Source organism: Vicia villosa, unplaced genomic scaffold, assembly GCF_029867415.1.
Source record: "Vicia villosa cultivar HV-30 ecotype Madison, WI unplaced genomic scaffold, Vvil1.0 ctg.001450F_1_1, whole genome shotgun sequence".
Classification (NCBI taxonomy): domain Eukaryota; kingdom Viridiplantae; phylum Streptophyta; class Magnoliopsida; order Fabales; family Fabaceae; genus Vicia; species Vicia villosa.
Window position 1 is genome coordinate 304,968 of NW_026705621.1, and position 16,780 is coordinate 321,747.

General features: G+C 35.1%; 1 protein-coding gene across 1 annotated transcript; it reads left to right on the forward strand.

Annotated features, from left to right (window-relative positions):
* Positions 1-978: 978 nt before the first annotated feature.
* Positions 979-7,160, forward strand: LOC131635231 (DNA repair protein RAD5B-like). Its single transcript, XM_058905836.1, has 18 exons — positions 979-1,917; positions 2,067-2,200; positions 2,347-2,482; positions 2,575-2,622; positions 2,749-2,898; positions 2,995-3,146; positions 3,237-3,315; positions 3,411-3,611; positions 3,715-3,858; positions 3,947-4,099; positions 4,296-4,363; positions 4,489-4,611; positions 4,710-4,809; positions 5,017-5,129; positions 5,211-5,862; positions 5,959-6,030; positions 6,116-6,214; positions 6,793-7,160. Exons 1-18 carry the CDS (start codon positions 1,021-1,023, stop codon positions 6,913-6,915), a joined length of 3,444 nt encoding a protein of 1,147 aa, XP_058761819.1. The 5' UTR covers positions 979-1,020; the 3' UTR covers positions 6,916-7,160.
* Positions 7,161-16,780: the final 9,620 nt, after the last annotated feature.

A 16,780-nucleotide genomic window follows, 5' to 3' on the forward strand; every position in this document is an offset into this window, starting at 1 on the left:
CCTAGGTCAGGCCAAGACTATTTAATAAAGAGACCAGGCTTAGGCTTTTTTAAAAGTCTATTTTATTAAATAGGCCAGACTTAGGCTATTATAAAAGCCTATGAAGCCTTATAGGCCGGCCTATATTTTTATATATAGTAGAAATATGTTAAATAAGTTGGTTCATGTATGTATATATATTAAAAAAAACTAAATAGGCTACCATATATATATATATATATATATATATATATATATATATATATATATATATATATATATATATATATATATATATATATATATATATATATATATAACAAATGCTAAATAGGTTCACTTATATATGACCTACAAGACTTCTTAAGTTATATAGATTAATTGAAATCTTTAATGAGAGACAGACTTTTTAAATAGGCTTTCAGGTCAGGCCAGACTTTTAAAAAGGTCAGGCCAGGCCAAAAAACTGAGCCTATGATAGGCCGTAGGCCAGACTTAGGCCTTTTAAGTTTATCGTAGCCCAGGCTCAGGCCTTCTAAAGCCTAGCCTAGCCTAGCCTATTTCCACCTCTACTAATTATATAATTAATCAATTTACATTTAAGATGCAAATCGCTTTACACTATTTTTATTCAAGGTTGTAAAGTTTAATTTTAATTGAGTCAGATGAAATAGGAGTAGCATGTTAAGCAAGATTAGATATTTTTTTCATGGAAGAGATCAGAAGAATTCATCCATAGCATCATTCACGGTGATTTGTATATTAAATCAAAATTATTTCATTTTAAAAATAATAATGACAATGATATTAATTTGGAGGGAAATTTACATTACTAATTATTTCTAATTACTAATTATTACTCCTTATTACAGTTACCAAAACAGCAAAATCAAAAAACATAGCGCGTAAACACAAACCAATTTCGCGCCATTCTCACTGTAAAAGGCGCGCTTCTTTTCAGCGTTTATAAACTCACGTCACTTTCTTCATGTTTTCCACTTTCATTTCTCAGTTAAGTTATTTTCCGATATTTCTGTATCCATGACGGAACGTTCTCAAAAAGAAAAGGTTTTCCGAACAATGGAAAACGACAATGTCGTTTTCAGAAACGGCAACCCAGTTCTCGTCGCTCAGCCCCTCACCGTTGTCCGTGCCCTAACTAGCAACGGCGGCGGTCGCGTTCTTGCAACGCCGCCGAGTCTGAACCCTAACTCCGATCAGTTCGAAGCACGCGAATCGCCGATGATCAAAGTGAAGGACGAGCCTCAAGAAGATGTCAAACCTTTCACTTTATGCTCTCAATCTGCGGCGAATGTTTCTGTGGAGCCACGTTCAATGCTCTTGTTCGATGATTTTTTAAAGGCTACGAATACACAAGTTGCCACTGTCGAGGAATCGATGAAATCAATGGAAGTTGAATCAACGATTCAAACGAAGACGCAGGGTTTGGTTAAGGCTGAATTGGTAGATGAATCGCTGAAATCAATGGAAGTTGAACCACCTATGAGGACTAAGGAAGAAGCTGTCAATGTCAATGTGGTTTTTGAGGCTCAGGAATCGGTAACCGTTGATCCGATTAAAGAACCAACGCGGGTTCAACCAAATGAAGAGGCTTCCAAGGAGAAGGGAACTGATAGTGATGAATTGGAGGTGTTGAAGGTAGTGAAAGGGAAACAAGCTGTTAATGATGAAGTGAGGGTTTCAAAGGTGGTGAAGAAAGAGGCAGTGGAAGAGAAGATTCCGAATCTTGAGGATGGCGAGTTTCCTGTTGAACCTGGGTGGTCATTGTTGGGAAGGAAGATTGAGGTTGCTACTTCTACAGCTAGAGGACTGAGGAGGTTGGTGGATAATGAGATTGTTTATTTCAATTTTCCTGACCCAAATACCTCTTACAAGTTCCAATGGATTGTTCGCGTCTCAACCAAACGTTCTGGAGTGGTAATAATAATTTCAATTGATTGCAATTCTTACGATTTAAAGTATTATATTGTGTGTAATTGCCCTGAAATGTTGATTGATTTGATGCTTTTGTGGGAAGGAATCGGAGGTCATATATTTTGGTTATGTTGTTGTATTTAACACTTTAGGTTGGGAGGCTGCCAATGGAATGGGCAAAATCTGTCATGCCTCTCGTGCAATCTGGAAATGTTAGGGTTCGAGGCCGATGTGTTGCCACACCACATAAATTGGAAATGATGCAAGAAATAATGTTGTTAGTGAGGTATGGATAAGTTCTTGGGCCTTTCGGTTAGTTTAGTTTAAATGTTTCCTTTTTATCTAGTTTTGTGCTTGTTAACTTGTCTATTTCACTTGCATATGATGTTGAATTTATTGGTGGATGAATCTAATAGATTGTTCTATGGACAGTTTTTATGTTCATCAATCTGTATTCTCTGAGTCTGTTGATACCTCTTGGAGGCTTGAGGCTTGTGGCCACATTAACTCTGCTTCTTACCCGCTCCTTACACTGTTGAACATGCTAGATATTGAGCCTTATAGGAAGGTAATGAATCATTATATTTTTTAATTGCTTTGCTTTGTCAGTTTGCTTTTTTAATGTTGCATTTGTAATGGGTTGTTTTTGTTTTTAACTAGGCTGATTTCACCCCTGAGGAAATGAAGGCTCGGAAGCGGGTTCTTAAAGTATGTTCAACTATTTTCATTCTTTTCCCTCCTTTTATGGCTTTAGTGATATTATAGTTTAAATTGAATTGGATTTTATCGTTGTTATGCATGCTAGATGCCTAATTCTTCTGTTCATATTACCAGCTTGATTCAGATGAAGCTTCAGTTTTGCCTGTTAATAAGCGAAGAAAAGGCATCAGTGAGCCACTTCCAGAGCCAAACGAGAATGAACAAGCTCTTTCAGAGTCAGCTTTGAATAAACTTATTGGAGCTGCTGAAGTCTTTGACCTACAGGTGTATAAATTGTGTTCCAATTTCAATTGATAGTCTTCAACTTCTATCACTCTCTCTTGTGTGTGACCAACCCATTTATGTCTTATGTATCTTTAGGAGAAGGAAGCACCAAAAACCCTGATGTGTAGTCTAAAGCCTTACCAGAGTCAAGCTCTGTATTGGATGACAGAAATTGAGAAGGGAACTGAAGATGAAAATGCTGATAGAAATCTACATCCTTGCTGGTCAGCCTACAATATATGCAATGGGTAAGTACTAACAGTACATGGGTCCTCAAACAAAATATAATTTGTACCTCAATATCAGTATACAATTTAACCTGGCATACTTTTTATCAGAAGGACAATTTATGTGAACATATTTACTGGGGAGGCGGCAAAGAAATTTCCACAAGCAACACAGAGAGCAAGAGGAGGAGTGAGTTTGTTTCAAGCCATCAATTTTGAAACTCCAGATGTGACATATACTTTGAACCGTTTGTCTTATTGCAATTTTGTATTTGTTTATTGTAGATTCTGGCGGATGCAATGGGACTTGGAAAGACTGTTATGACAATTGCTTTGATATTAAGTAATCCAGGCAGGGTGAAGTCAGAAGACAGTGATGCAGAGAGCACATATGACAACATTTTCTCAACTAAGAGGAGGAATATTAACAATGTAGAGGGTGGCACTCTGATTGTTTGTCCCATGGCATTATTGGGTCAGTGGAAGGTGAGATTCTTCTCTAATTAAGCCAACTAAAAAAGCAAGATTGTTCTTTTATATATTTCAATATTTCTGTGAAAGGCAATTTACAAGGATTTGTACTATTCAGGATGAGCTTGAAACACATTCAAAACCAGGCAGTATATCCGTATTCGTTCACTATGGTGGGGGTAGAACTGATAATGTCAATTTGTTGTTAGAGTACGATGTTGTCTTGACAACATATGGTGTCCTATCAGCTTCATTTAAAAATGTAAGGAAATGTTTATTTGTATTTTATTTTTGTCAATATGCATAGATAATCTTCCTTATTTTTGGATTCGCTAAATTTTTGAAACCAGGATGGAGGGAATAGCATCTACCACAGGGTCCAATGGTTCAGAGTGGTGTTAGACGAAGCTCATCATATTAAAGCCCATAAAAGTCAGGTTGCCCAGGCTACTATTGCCCTGTCCTCACACTGCCGCTGGTGTCTAACTGGAACACCGCTTCAGGTTAGTTGTTGAAAAAATTATGTTTAATTTATAGTCTTGCTAGTAGAAAAGTACTCCTCCCATACAATCTGTAAATGTTTCTTTTATCAGCATTTAGGTAATAATTAGTTTTTTACTATAATGATCTTATAGTTATTAAGCAAAAGAGTTTATTGTCTATATCTCTCTTTCTGAATTGTGATGCTCTCTCTTCCAGAATAGTTTGGAAGATCTATTCAGTCTCTTGTCTTTCTTGCGCGTTGAACCTTGGTGCAGCTGGCAGTGGTATGTCAAATATTAGGCTAACTTGTAGCTAGTGTAAATTTGATCAGTGTTTTGAATTTTTTTTTCAAGACCTGTACTTCATAGTTCTCTGTTACTTTTTTTTTTTAATTTGCTTTGTAATATAGGTGGACTAAGTTGATTCAAAAGCCCTATGAGCAGGGTGATCAAAGAGCCCTGAAATTGGTCAAGGGAATTTTAAGGACATTGATGTTAAGAAGAACCAAGGAAACAAAGGATAAAGAAGGAAGGTAGTCATTCTCACTTAATGTCAATTGGATCTTTCAATATGCATGAGTGAATTTCTATATTTAGAATGATAAATATCAATTATGCTATCTTTTTTCAGGCCTATACTTGTTCTACCACCAACTGATATTCAATTGATTGAGTGTGAACAGTCAGAATCTGAACGGGACTTCTATGATGCTCTCTTCCTGAGATCTAAAGTAAGTTGTCCATAGCTTGTTATCTGTAAATATTTGGAACAGCAACTTGTTTCACACTTGTCATCTTTTCATAAAAGTGGTAATTTTGGTAACTGAAATTACCCTCTAATGTTGCTTTACTAGAAACTTGTTCTCCTCTCAGTTACTGGGTTGCATGAGGTAACTATTTGTGTTTGAGATATAAACTGTTTCATTCATTTCAAACAGGTCCAATTTGAGCAATATGTTGCACAAGGAAAGATTCTTAACCACTATGCAAATATCCTTGACCTACTAATGCAGTTAAGACGGTGCTGCAACCATCCATTATTGGTCATGAGGTAAGTATGGCAGGCACATTTAGTTGTTCTTCCCATTCCTATTTCTTCTATCAATATTAAAAAGATTTGCAATGTGTGCAGTGGAAGTGATCCTTCGAAGTATGCAGACTTGAGCAGACTTGCAAGAAAATTTCTTGATTCTCATACTGAATCATCTGATATGCGCTGTGAAAATGATACACAGCAAAATGCAAAACTGAACAAACTCGCTAGTACTTTCCTACAGAATTCTATTTCTGCTTCCCGTTCTATCCAATCTCATGGTTACATTGATGAGGTTTTGGGTCATATTCAAAAGGGTGAAGTTGTAGAATGCTCTATATGTTTGGAATCACCAGAAGATCCTGTTTTTACACCATGTGCACATCAGTTTTGTAGAGAATGTCTATTCAATTGCTGGGGTACCTCAATGGGTGGCAAGTGTCCAATCTGTCGTCAATTACTCAAGAAAAATGATCTTATTGTACTTCCATCAGAAAGTCCATTCAAGGTTGATACTGAGAACAATTTGACGGAGTCTTCAAAAGTTTCAAAGCTGTTTGATTTCTTAGAATATATTCAGAAATATTCTGATGAAAAAAGTATTGTTTTTAGTCAATGGACTTCATTTTTTGATCTGTTAGAAAATCCATTGAGGAGGAGAGGGATAGGATTCTTGAGATTTGATGGAAAATTGACTCAGAAGCAGAGGGAAAAAGTTCTGAAAGAATTTAACAACACAAAAGAGAAAAGGGTAAGTTAAATCTAAATATAACTCTTTATTGTTTTCAATGAACTTTAACATCACCCGAGTCTGATCTTTTCACTTTTCCCAATTGTTCTGTTTTAGGTTTTGTTGATGTCACTAAAAGCTGGTGGTGTGGGCTTAAACTTGACTGCAGCCTCAAATGTTTTCCTAATGGTATGTATAGCCTTTTATCTAATTGGCAACTTGTGGCTGTGTTGTGGAACTGTAATTTTCTGAATTTTTTGTAATGAAAATGTAGGATCCATGGTGGAATCCTGCAGTTGAGGAGCAAGCTATAATGAGGATTCATCGTATTGGGCAAAAGCGAAGGGTTACTGTAAGAAGATTCATTGTGAAGGTTAGCTAATTCATTTTCCCAACTTTCTAAGAACTGTTGGCACATGCAATAATCTTATGCACATCTGCACATGCAATAATCTTATGCACATCTGCACATGCTCAAAAGCAAAACACCCATATCACCAACATCTTAATCACTAGTCAAATTTTCCGGGTTGAACATGTTGTTAAGCATTAGTTTACATGTTTTACTAGTTTTCCTATAAGGTATGTCACCGGCATCCTAATCATGGGTCAAATGTTCCCGAATTGAACATAGTTCACATATTTTACTAGTTTTCCTATCAGCCGACATGGATGAGTGGCCCCTTTGATTATTTTTGCTGCTTATCTTGACTTTTGAATTGAGCAGCCAAATTTTATCCATTTCTCATTATTTAATATTTTATGAGTATCTTTAGCTTGTGAAATTGTATAGAAAAATGCATTTTCTTACTTTGATCACGTTTTCCATAAGCAATCTCCCGCATCCTTTTTTGGGGTCACATGTTCTCAAAAGCATACCAAAAATGTTTAGTTGACTTACACTAATTTTATTTGTTAACTAATTGACACTGTCGTTGTTATTGTGAATAGAACACAGTGGAAGATCGTTTGCAACAAGTGCAAGCCAAGAAACAGAAGATGATATCTGGTGCACTCACTGATGATGACGTTCGGACTTCCAGGATTCAAGACCTCAAAATACTATTCTCATAGGATAATTTATCATGAAGCTGATCTCTCACTTAGTCTTTTTATTTATTTAAGTTTTATTTAGTCTTAGATCTAGGATGAAGCTCGCACTGTATAGGTGGTAGCGTTCTACCGAATGGCTTTGTTATCTTTTGTGTGCCTTTTTTATGTTATGATATAGTCCAGACTCTGGAAAAAACATATCTGTTTTGTAAATTTGGCGGCACTAACAGTTGAAATAAAAGTAGGTACTTTTGTCTGGTTTTGCAAATGGAGCCCATCTTTAATGAATGATCATTGTTCTTGAAAAAGTTAACTTTATTAACCGATCAAATATGTGATCTACTCCTATTTTTATATACTAAAAGAAACTACAAAAGGCTAACCATCTAAATGAGGGGAAAGAATTGGCTACCTTTGAGCCATATGCCTCTGCCTACCTTTGAGTCTATCTCTCTCTACTCCACCATTCTCTCTCACTAAAATTAATTATCTTACTAATTATTTATACACATGTGACATTGCTTTTACTACAAAGGTATCTAAGTAATGCAACAGGGTAGCAAATCCTTTCCCACCTAAATGAGTTAGCATAAGCCTCTTAAATTATCATGAAAGCTATAACTTTATTTATCGAAATATTTGAGTTATCATATATATATATATATATATATATATATATATATATATATATATATATATATATATATATATATATATATATATATATATATATATATATATATATATATATATATATATATATATATATATATATATATATATATATTGAGAATAATAAATTGATAGTATGAATTAGGTAGTACAATTACAAAATTAACTAAGCCTTATCCCTTTTGATTATTGGATCAATTTTTGGTATAAATCCGTGAAGTATGTTGATAGAGAACGATCACTCTGCTGAATAGAGTGAATTTCGTGCAGAAGGTCTCTTTCACATCCAATTTCACAATTCTTTATGCTAACAACAACAACTCCAAAGGTAGAGGTCGTGGCTCAGGCAAAAATTCAATGGTATGCACCAATTGCAGTAAAACTAACCATACCATTGAAACCTGTTACTTCAAACATGGCTTTCCCTCAGGCTATTGCAATAAGAACTCTAAGAACACCTCTGAGTAGAAAACACAGGCTACTACAGAGACACTACCCACTATATCCAAGAAGGACTATCAACACCTGTTGCAGCTTCTACAACAATCCAAGAAAGACACTCCTAAAGATGATAAAGCTGCCATATTAGGTATGAATCATACAGGTAGTGCTCTTTCTAGTCCTTCTATATGGATTTTAGATTCGGGTGCATCTCATCATGTCTGTCCCTACATCACTTGTTTTTTTGAAATTCATTATATTAATCCTGTGCATATTAACTTACCTAATGATACTGACATGACTGCTCACTTTTCTGGAACTGTGCATATTAATCATTCTCTTAGTCTAAAACATGTGTATTACATACCTCAGTTTAAGTTCAGCCTAATATCCATTTCCAAACTTTGCCAAAATTCTGCTTATAGTGTGACTTTCTTACACAACTCCTGTTACATACAGGATGTGTCTACCAAGCAGAAGATTGGCCAAGTCATCCCTCTTAACAGCTTGTACATTTTGTATAGCACAACTATGTCTGCTGCTAAATATCAGACCTTTTGTAACAATTTTATTTATGATATTTCTGATAATAATACTCATGTTTCACTTTGGCATCATAGATTGGGACATCCCTCTAATGAAGTGTTATTACACATGTCTAAATCATTTCCAGATATTACATTTCATAAACATACACCCTGTCATACATGCCATCTCTCCAAACAATGTAAACTGCCTTTCCCAACAAGCAATACTAAATTCAACAAATGTTTTGACTTAGTTCACATGGATATCTGGGGTCCCATTGTTGTTCCATCTTTAGATGGATTTAAATACTTCCTGACTATTGTAGATGATTTTTCTAGGTATACCTGGACATTTCTTATGCATACTAAATCAGAAACTAGACAACATGTCCAAAATTTTATAACATATTGTCAAACTCAGTTCTCCTGCACTATTAAACTCATTAGATCTGATAATGGACCCGAGTTCCTTATGGCATCTTATTATGCTTCCCTTGGAATTCAACATCAGAGAAGTTGTGTTGAGACACCTCAACATAATTCTCTGGTGGAAAGAAAGCATAGGCATTTGCTCCAAGTAACTAGATCTTTACTTTTTCAATCTAAACTAACTAAACCTTTTTGGTCATTTGCATTATGTCATGCCACTTACCTTATAAACAGAATTTGCAGTCCCACTATACAAAACAGAACACCTCATGATTTGCTATTTCAAATACCTCTTTCCTTTATTAACCTCAAAACCTTTGGATGCTTAGCTTATGCTTTCACTCTTACAAGAAACAGAGATAAGTTTGATCATAGGGCCTCTCAATGCATATTTTTAGGATTCACATTAGGCATTAAAGGCTATTTACTCTTTGACCTTCAAACTAGATCTATCTTCACATCTAGGAATACTATTTTTTTATGAAAATCATTTTCCCTTCACACCCTCTCCTACACATAACATAGAAACCAATTGCACTACTGACAATTCCATTATTCCCTTTATATTTGACATTGAATTCAATACATCTCGTCCTCCTATGCTGCCTAATCCTTATCTTGTGAATAATCATGATCCCACCATAACACCTTTAACTAATGATTCTCATGAATCCTTTGATTCTGATAACACACATCAGGAACCTACATAAACTGATGATACTCAGGATAATGTTCAGATAAATGAACAGCAGGATCACAATGATATCAATGAAATTAGGCATTCTACTAGATTGAAATCCACCCTTGCCTATTTAAAGGACTTCATATGTCATATTTCTCATACCTCACTTATATATGACATCTCTAAATACATTTCATATGCTAATCTTGCACCTGCACATCATGCTTATATCTCTGCTATTACTATTACATGTGATCCATTATCTTACAAAGAGGCTAGTTCTCATCCTCATTGGACTAAGGCCATGAATGATGAGATTCAAGCCCTTACTTTGAACAAAACATGGATCCTTACTTCTCTGCCTCCAGGTAAGAAAACTATAGGATGTAAATGGGTTTTTAAAACCAAATTTAACTCTGATGGCACTTTAGAAAGGCATAAGGCCAGACTTATTGCACAAGGCTTCAAACAAATTGAAGGTATAGATTTTTTTAATACTTTTTCCCCTGTTGCAAAGCTCACCATTGTAAGAATCGTTTTGGCCCTTGCTGCCTCCTTAAACCTTTTCTTATTTCCATTGGATGTTCACAATGCATTCCTACATGGTGACTTGGATGAAGAAGTATACATGACCTTGCCTAAGGGAATGACTACTTCTAAACCAAATCAGGTTTGTAGGCTTCTCAAATCTCTATATGGACTCAAACAATTCAGCAGGCAGTGGTTTGAGAAATTGTCCAAAGTGCTTCTTAACAATAACTACAAACAATGCACTTGTGATCATTCACTCTTTACACATAACTGTGAATCATCCTTTACTTTCATTCTGGTTTATGTTGATGATTTGTTGATTGCAGGAAATAATATTTAGATTATCAATCAAACAAAATAACTCCTGCACCAACATTTCCACTTGAAAGATCTTGGACCACTAAAGTATTTCTTGGGACTCGAAGTAGCAAGAAACACAATAGGAATCCACATCAATCAAAGAAAATACACACTTGTTCTCCTCTCCACAGCTGGAGTTCTTGCCTACAAACCAGCCAAGACACCCATGGCACGAGACACAAGATTGTCAGCAAACAATGGCACACTCATGTCTGATCCTACCAAGTTCAGACGACTTGTTGGACAACTCATCTATCTTCTCAACACTCACCCAGACATTGCTTATGCTGTACAGCAGCTTAGTCAACACATGAATTCTCCAACAAATCTTCACTTTGAAGTTGCTCTACGGGTTCTTCGTTATCTCAAGACTGCACCAACTCAAGGATTATTCTTTCCCAGCACACAACCTCTACAAATCAAAGCATTCTCCGACTCTGACTGGGCCACATGCCCTGACACTTGCCGGTCCATCACAGGTTACTGCATCTATCTCGGGCCATCTCTCGTCTCACGGAAGTCCAAGAAACAACCCACAATTTCTCGTAGCTCAACAAAAGTTGAATACAAATCAATGGCAACCACTGTGTGTGAAATAAATGGATCGCCATTCTTCTTCAAAACCTTAAAATACCTTTTCAAACACCAACAAACTTATATTGTGATAATGCTTCCGCTAGACATATTGCCAATAATTCTTCATTCCACGAACGAACGAAACATATTGACCTCGACTGTCACCTTGTACGGGAAAAGCTTTAACAACGACTCTTTCATCTTCTTCCTGTTACATCTCATCAACAGCTCGCGAATATCTTCACCAAACCATTAGACACCACTCCTTTTTTGAAAAATATTTCTAAGCTAGGCCTAACTTCCATATACTCCTAGATTAGGGGGGCTATTAGATTACATATTATTATTTCTATTGGACTTTTTAGGTACTTCATGTTATATTGGGCCTTGTACTTTAGCCCATGATGTATAGTTAGGTTGTATATGTTAGGTGTACACAATTTTACAATTCAACATTCAAACTTCGTTTACCGCCAGTTTCTCTTCTTCTCCATGGGTCATCTTCTTTTCCATGGAACCACAATACTACTCTGTAATAAATGTTCTATTAAGTAATGTGTTTTTATTTAAATTATTAATTTTGAGATTTTCTCTTACACTATTAGGTCTTTCTCTTTCTTGAGTTGTTTGTTTTTTTCTTCATCTAATATATTCTTCTTAATAAAGATCTCATCTCTACATGTTCAAATCACATAAGTCTATTTTCCATCATTTTCTCTACTATAGACTCTACCTCGACACTCTTTATAATATTTTCATTTCTAATTTTATCCCGTCGAGTCTTACCACACACCACCGCAGCATCCTTATCTCAACTATACTTTATTCCCGTGTTGATTCTTAATCACTTAATATTGTGTCTAGTATAAAATCGCAGGTCTTATTGCAATTTGATATAAATATTTAATAAAAAATTAAAAGATAAAAATTAAAAACATATAGAAAATAAAAAGTGACATAATTTTATCAATTACGACACTTATTTTGGGATGAAGTGAGTAGTATATTATCCATCTCGTTCAAAAAATAATTAATGTATTTGTAAAATAAATTATTCTAAAATGATTGATCTTCTCAATTTTAAATATTGTAATTTAACTGTATTTTTTATTAATAATAAGTGCATAAATTTCAATTCAATAATTTTTATTTTATATTTATAGTAAAAGTTAATAAATTAATACTATATAATAATGATATTTTAGTAAAAACATTTCTCTTTCCATTTTCTATACAAATTTTTAATATTTGATTAATTGAATTTATTACTTTAAAACAAAGGATGAAAGTATTAAAAGGAGAGAGAGAGAAAAAAAAAGATAATGAGAAAAGAGAGATAATTGGAAACATAAGAAAGATGAGATAATGAGAAAAGAGAGATGATTAGAAACATAAGAAAGATGAAAAATACATAAATATAAAAAATAAATAAATAATGTGAGCAAGAAGGAAGATATAAGAAGGATATAAAAATATAAAAGAAACAAGAATTTTTAGAAAAAAAAAAGCATACTTTGATAAAAGACTTTTCAAAATTTAAATATACAAATCTTCAAAATTGAATATTACACAATTTTTTCATCAAAAAAGTTTTTTAATATCATTTAAAATCTTAAATGAATACATCCCTTTTTATATTTTTTTTATCTAATACTATTTTTTTTATGTTAGCTCTTTTTCCCGGTACGATCCAAATTTTGGTGAGAGTTCTTACTTTTGGTTTTATAGATTTCTTAAGGTAGCAGGTTGGTGTTTGTTGGTGCTTTAGCAATCAATGTTTCATTTATTTTACAATTTTTTTCGAGGCTTCTAAGGTTTATGTACGATTTTTGTATTTCAGTCGCGCCTAATTGATTAGCTCTTTAGGGTTAATGAGTTATGGAGGTTCTTTAATAGGTTTGGTAATGTTGTAAATTGTTTTGCTCTAAAGAAGAGAGCTAATGATGATAGAAGGTTCAATTTTGTTCGATTCATAGATGTGAAGACCGTGAAAAAGATGCTTGCATTGGTAGTCACAATCGCTTTTGATCTTGCTCCTTGAAGGTGAATATGGCAAGATTGGATAAGGGAAACTCTCCAGTTGGTGGGGTGTTGAAGGGGTTAGGGCGTGGTTTAAACTGGGAGTTGGATAAGAGTGGTGGTGGTGTGGATCCTTTTTTAGGAAACTTCAAGTCCCTGATCAGACGAGGCGTTTAGGCGAGCCTATTTGATGAGACTCTAAGTCCTTCAGAAGAGATTATACGTTGAACTTGTCTAATTATGAGACTCTAAGTCCCTCATGCGAGGCATTGAGTTTGTCTAATAAGACTCTAAATCCCTCAGTTGAGGCATCAAGTCTCTAAGGCAAAACTTCGGTCTAAAACCTCAAGCAAATATTTTAGGTGAGACCTTTAGGTGAGACCCTCAGTTGAGGCATCAAGTCTCTTGGGCCAAACTTTTTACAAGTCCTTTAGGCGAGACCTTAGGCAGGATACTTTTTGAGGATACTTTAAATCCCTCATGAGAGGCGTTTAGGTGAGCCTGTTTGATTGCACTCTTAGTGCTTCAAAAGAGATTATATGTTGAGCCTGTCTGATGAGAATTTAAGTCTCTCAAGCGAGGCGTTGAGTCTCTCGGGAAAGATTTTGGTCCAAACCCTCGGGCAAGAAATCCAGGTTAAGTCTCTCGAGCCAGACTTTGATTGAGTCCCTCAGGCGAAACCTTTCTAAGGAGATTTCAAATACCTCCAGCGCCATTGTACTTGCCAAAAATTAAAATTACGTGGCACCCCTATGCTTGTAAGGGGTGGCCAAAGATTTTAAGGATTCTCAATGGTTTAGAGCTTTCTCACAGTGGTGAGAAACCCTGTTCAATGGTGTTTTGGCTATGGAGAGAGCAAGCTCACTTGAGGTGAGAAGTCTTGTATTCTTAAAATGTGTTTGGATGAAGCATTTTAATGAGGTAATGTAATGTTTTGAGGGAATTTAAAATGATTCACACAAAATTTATTGTTTGGATACAAAAAAGAAGAATTGTTAAAATGATGAAAATTTCTGGAGTATTTTATCTAAGTTAAATTTAATTATTTTGAAATGACACAAAAAAAATAACAAATTTGAAATTCCTCTAATATTTCATAGAATGTATTTGTTACTATTATTTCTTCAAATTTTGAAAAATGGTCCTCATATATTCCAAAATTATAAAATTGACCTAAAATTTTTTTAAAAAATTGCAAATTGGTCCTTAATAATTTTTAAAATTTATAATTTCATCCTTCAAATTTTTTAAAATTGTAAATTGGTCCCTACTTTTCAATTTTTTAATTTGATTAAAAAAATTTTAATTTTATAAAAAATGACCCCAAAAATTAACAATGAATTATCTTAATACTCCATCTAAACACAATAATTTAAAAATAAATGGATTCCAATTGAATCATTTGAATTACTTTGAAATTTAAATTCCTTTAAAATTTCTAATTACCTCATCCAAACATACTCTTAGGGTATTTCATGTATTTAAGTTGTTTTTCCTTATTCTAGGGATGTAATATTTATAGAGACCAATGGGTCTGCAATTAAGGTTTCTCGAGATTCACAACCGCTCATCTAGTCATGGTAGTGGACCGTTGAATCCCTATTTCCTAGTAAGACGTGGTTCAGTCTCTTGACTCTAGATTCTCTCTAACCAAGACTTGTCATGTTCACGTTTCCCAAAACTAGGTGTGAGGAGTGTTTAAGGCGAGTTATCCCAAAGCCCGTTTTACCCGCACTTTTTCGCGGGGCGGAGCAAGGTTTTAGGCCCGCTATCTTTAATATGCTCGCCCCGCTCCGCCCCGTTTTTTGGGGGCTTTTGCGGGCATGAGCATTTTCATGCAATTTTACTATTTTTAGGCCTAAAATGTTCAATGCCCGCAGGCTTTCCCTGCCCCGCCCTCACTTTTTTGCGGGGCGGGGCAAGGTTTTTGACCCGCACTTTCAAATATGCCCGCCCCCGGCCCCGTTCCGTTTTTTCGCGAGCTTTTGCAGGTCGGGCCTAACCGGGGCGGGCATGCCCGTTTGCCACCCCTACTCACTGGAGGCACAGTCCCCTCGCCCTGGATAGGCCCTCCACAGATATATTGTTGTACAATCTATGAGCCATTTTAATAAGTTAATCAATTACACCTATGTATTAATCAATTAACAAAGTTAAAATAAGAAAATTTGAAAAACTACGTCACTTAGCCTATATTTGGATTTTGAGAGAAATCGCGGTAACACCGCACGTTTCACAAAAGCTACAACTAGTAGCTTCTCAAAATTGCGGTCGAAGGAGAATAGAATGTGTGGTAGCAGTGGCATACCGCTTTACAAAACACACACTTAATTGATTATCAACTTCCTTAAATGCATTACATTTTGATTATAATCAATTAGAAAAACCTTTTAATTAGATAGTGGCTGAAGTTACCTTCTCCTATTCGGTGCAGGGAGCCACTATTAAACTCTTTTCCATCTCCTTTATTTATGGAAATTTCTAACTAGACCCCATGGATCTCTCACACTCTTGCGAATTGGAAAAATTTTCCTCGTGCTTACATAGATGCATCTCCGGAAGCACCTTTTTTTTGTTTAATGTTGCTTTGTTCCGTAGATGCACATACGAAAGCTTCCGTAGATGCATCTACGGAAGAATTTGATGTTATATTTGCACCACACTCTTCTCCTCCCCATTCTTCACTTTTCTCTTCTTCAACTCTCATACTCTCTCAACCTCAAAAATCAAACTTCCCCAAAGCTTGTTTTCTTTCTCTCGAGTTCGGCCGATAACGTCCACATAAACTATCAACATATTCCATCAAGTTCAAAACTCAATTTAATCGGTAAGTTTTTGACTTTTCGAGTTATTTAAGAGTATTTGTAATATAGAGTTAGAATTCGATTTTTAGGTGTAGAAATAATTGGATAATTTTAGAAATATAGTTTAGAAACAATGTAGGTGCTGTTTGATGTATTAAGATGACGTTCAAGCCACCAAAATGAGGTTTTTAACCCTCTGCAACAGTGAATCACCGCCATTATTGAGTTTTGGAGGTTTCAGAAACTTCCGTAGAGGCATCTACGGAAGAGATGAACGTTACGAAATGTATCTATGGAATATATAATCTTTTTTCTAATTTAATTGTATCTAATTCCATTTTATTTGTATTACGAAGACATTATGGCCGACCAGGAGAATTGCACAACATGCATCAACATCAATAGCAAAACATAAGTTTCATATTCAAACAAAATAAGACCCCAAAAAGTCTAGCCAACATCAACAGTAAAGCATAACTTCTTTGACGTTATCCAAGATAACTGAACTCTCCCGGAGCATAGTCGACCAACATTACCATGTGTTGTATGATGAAATTGGATCCAGTGCAGATCAGCTACAAAGTTTTACTAATAACTTATGCTAAACGTAATTTAAAACAACTAAAACTTTGTAGCTGTTCTGCACTGAATCTATTTTCATCATACAACACATGGTAATGTGTTGGTCGACTATGCTCCGGGAGAGTTCAGTTATCTTGTATAATGTCAACGAAATTATGTTTTACTGTTGATGTTAGCTAGGCTTTTTTAGGGGCCTTATTTTGTTTGAATATGGATTAAAACTACTAGTCTCATCGGTCTCAGTTTGAGACACTTTTGATGCC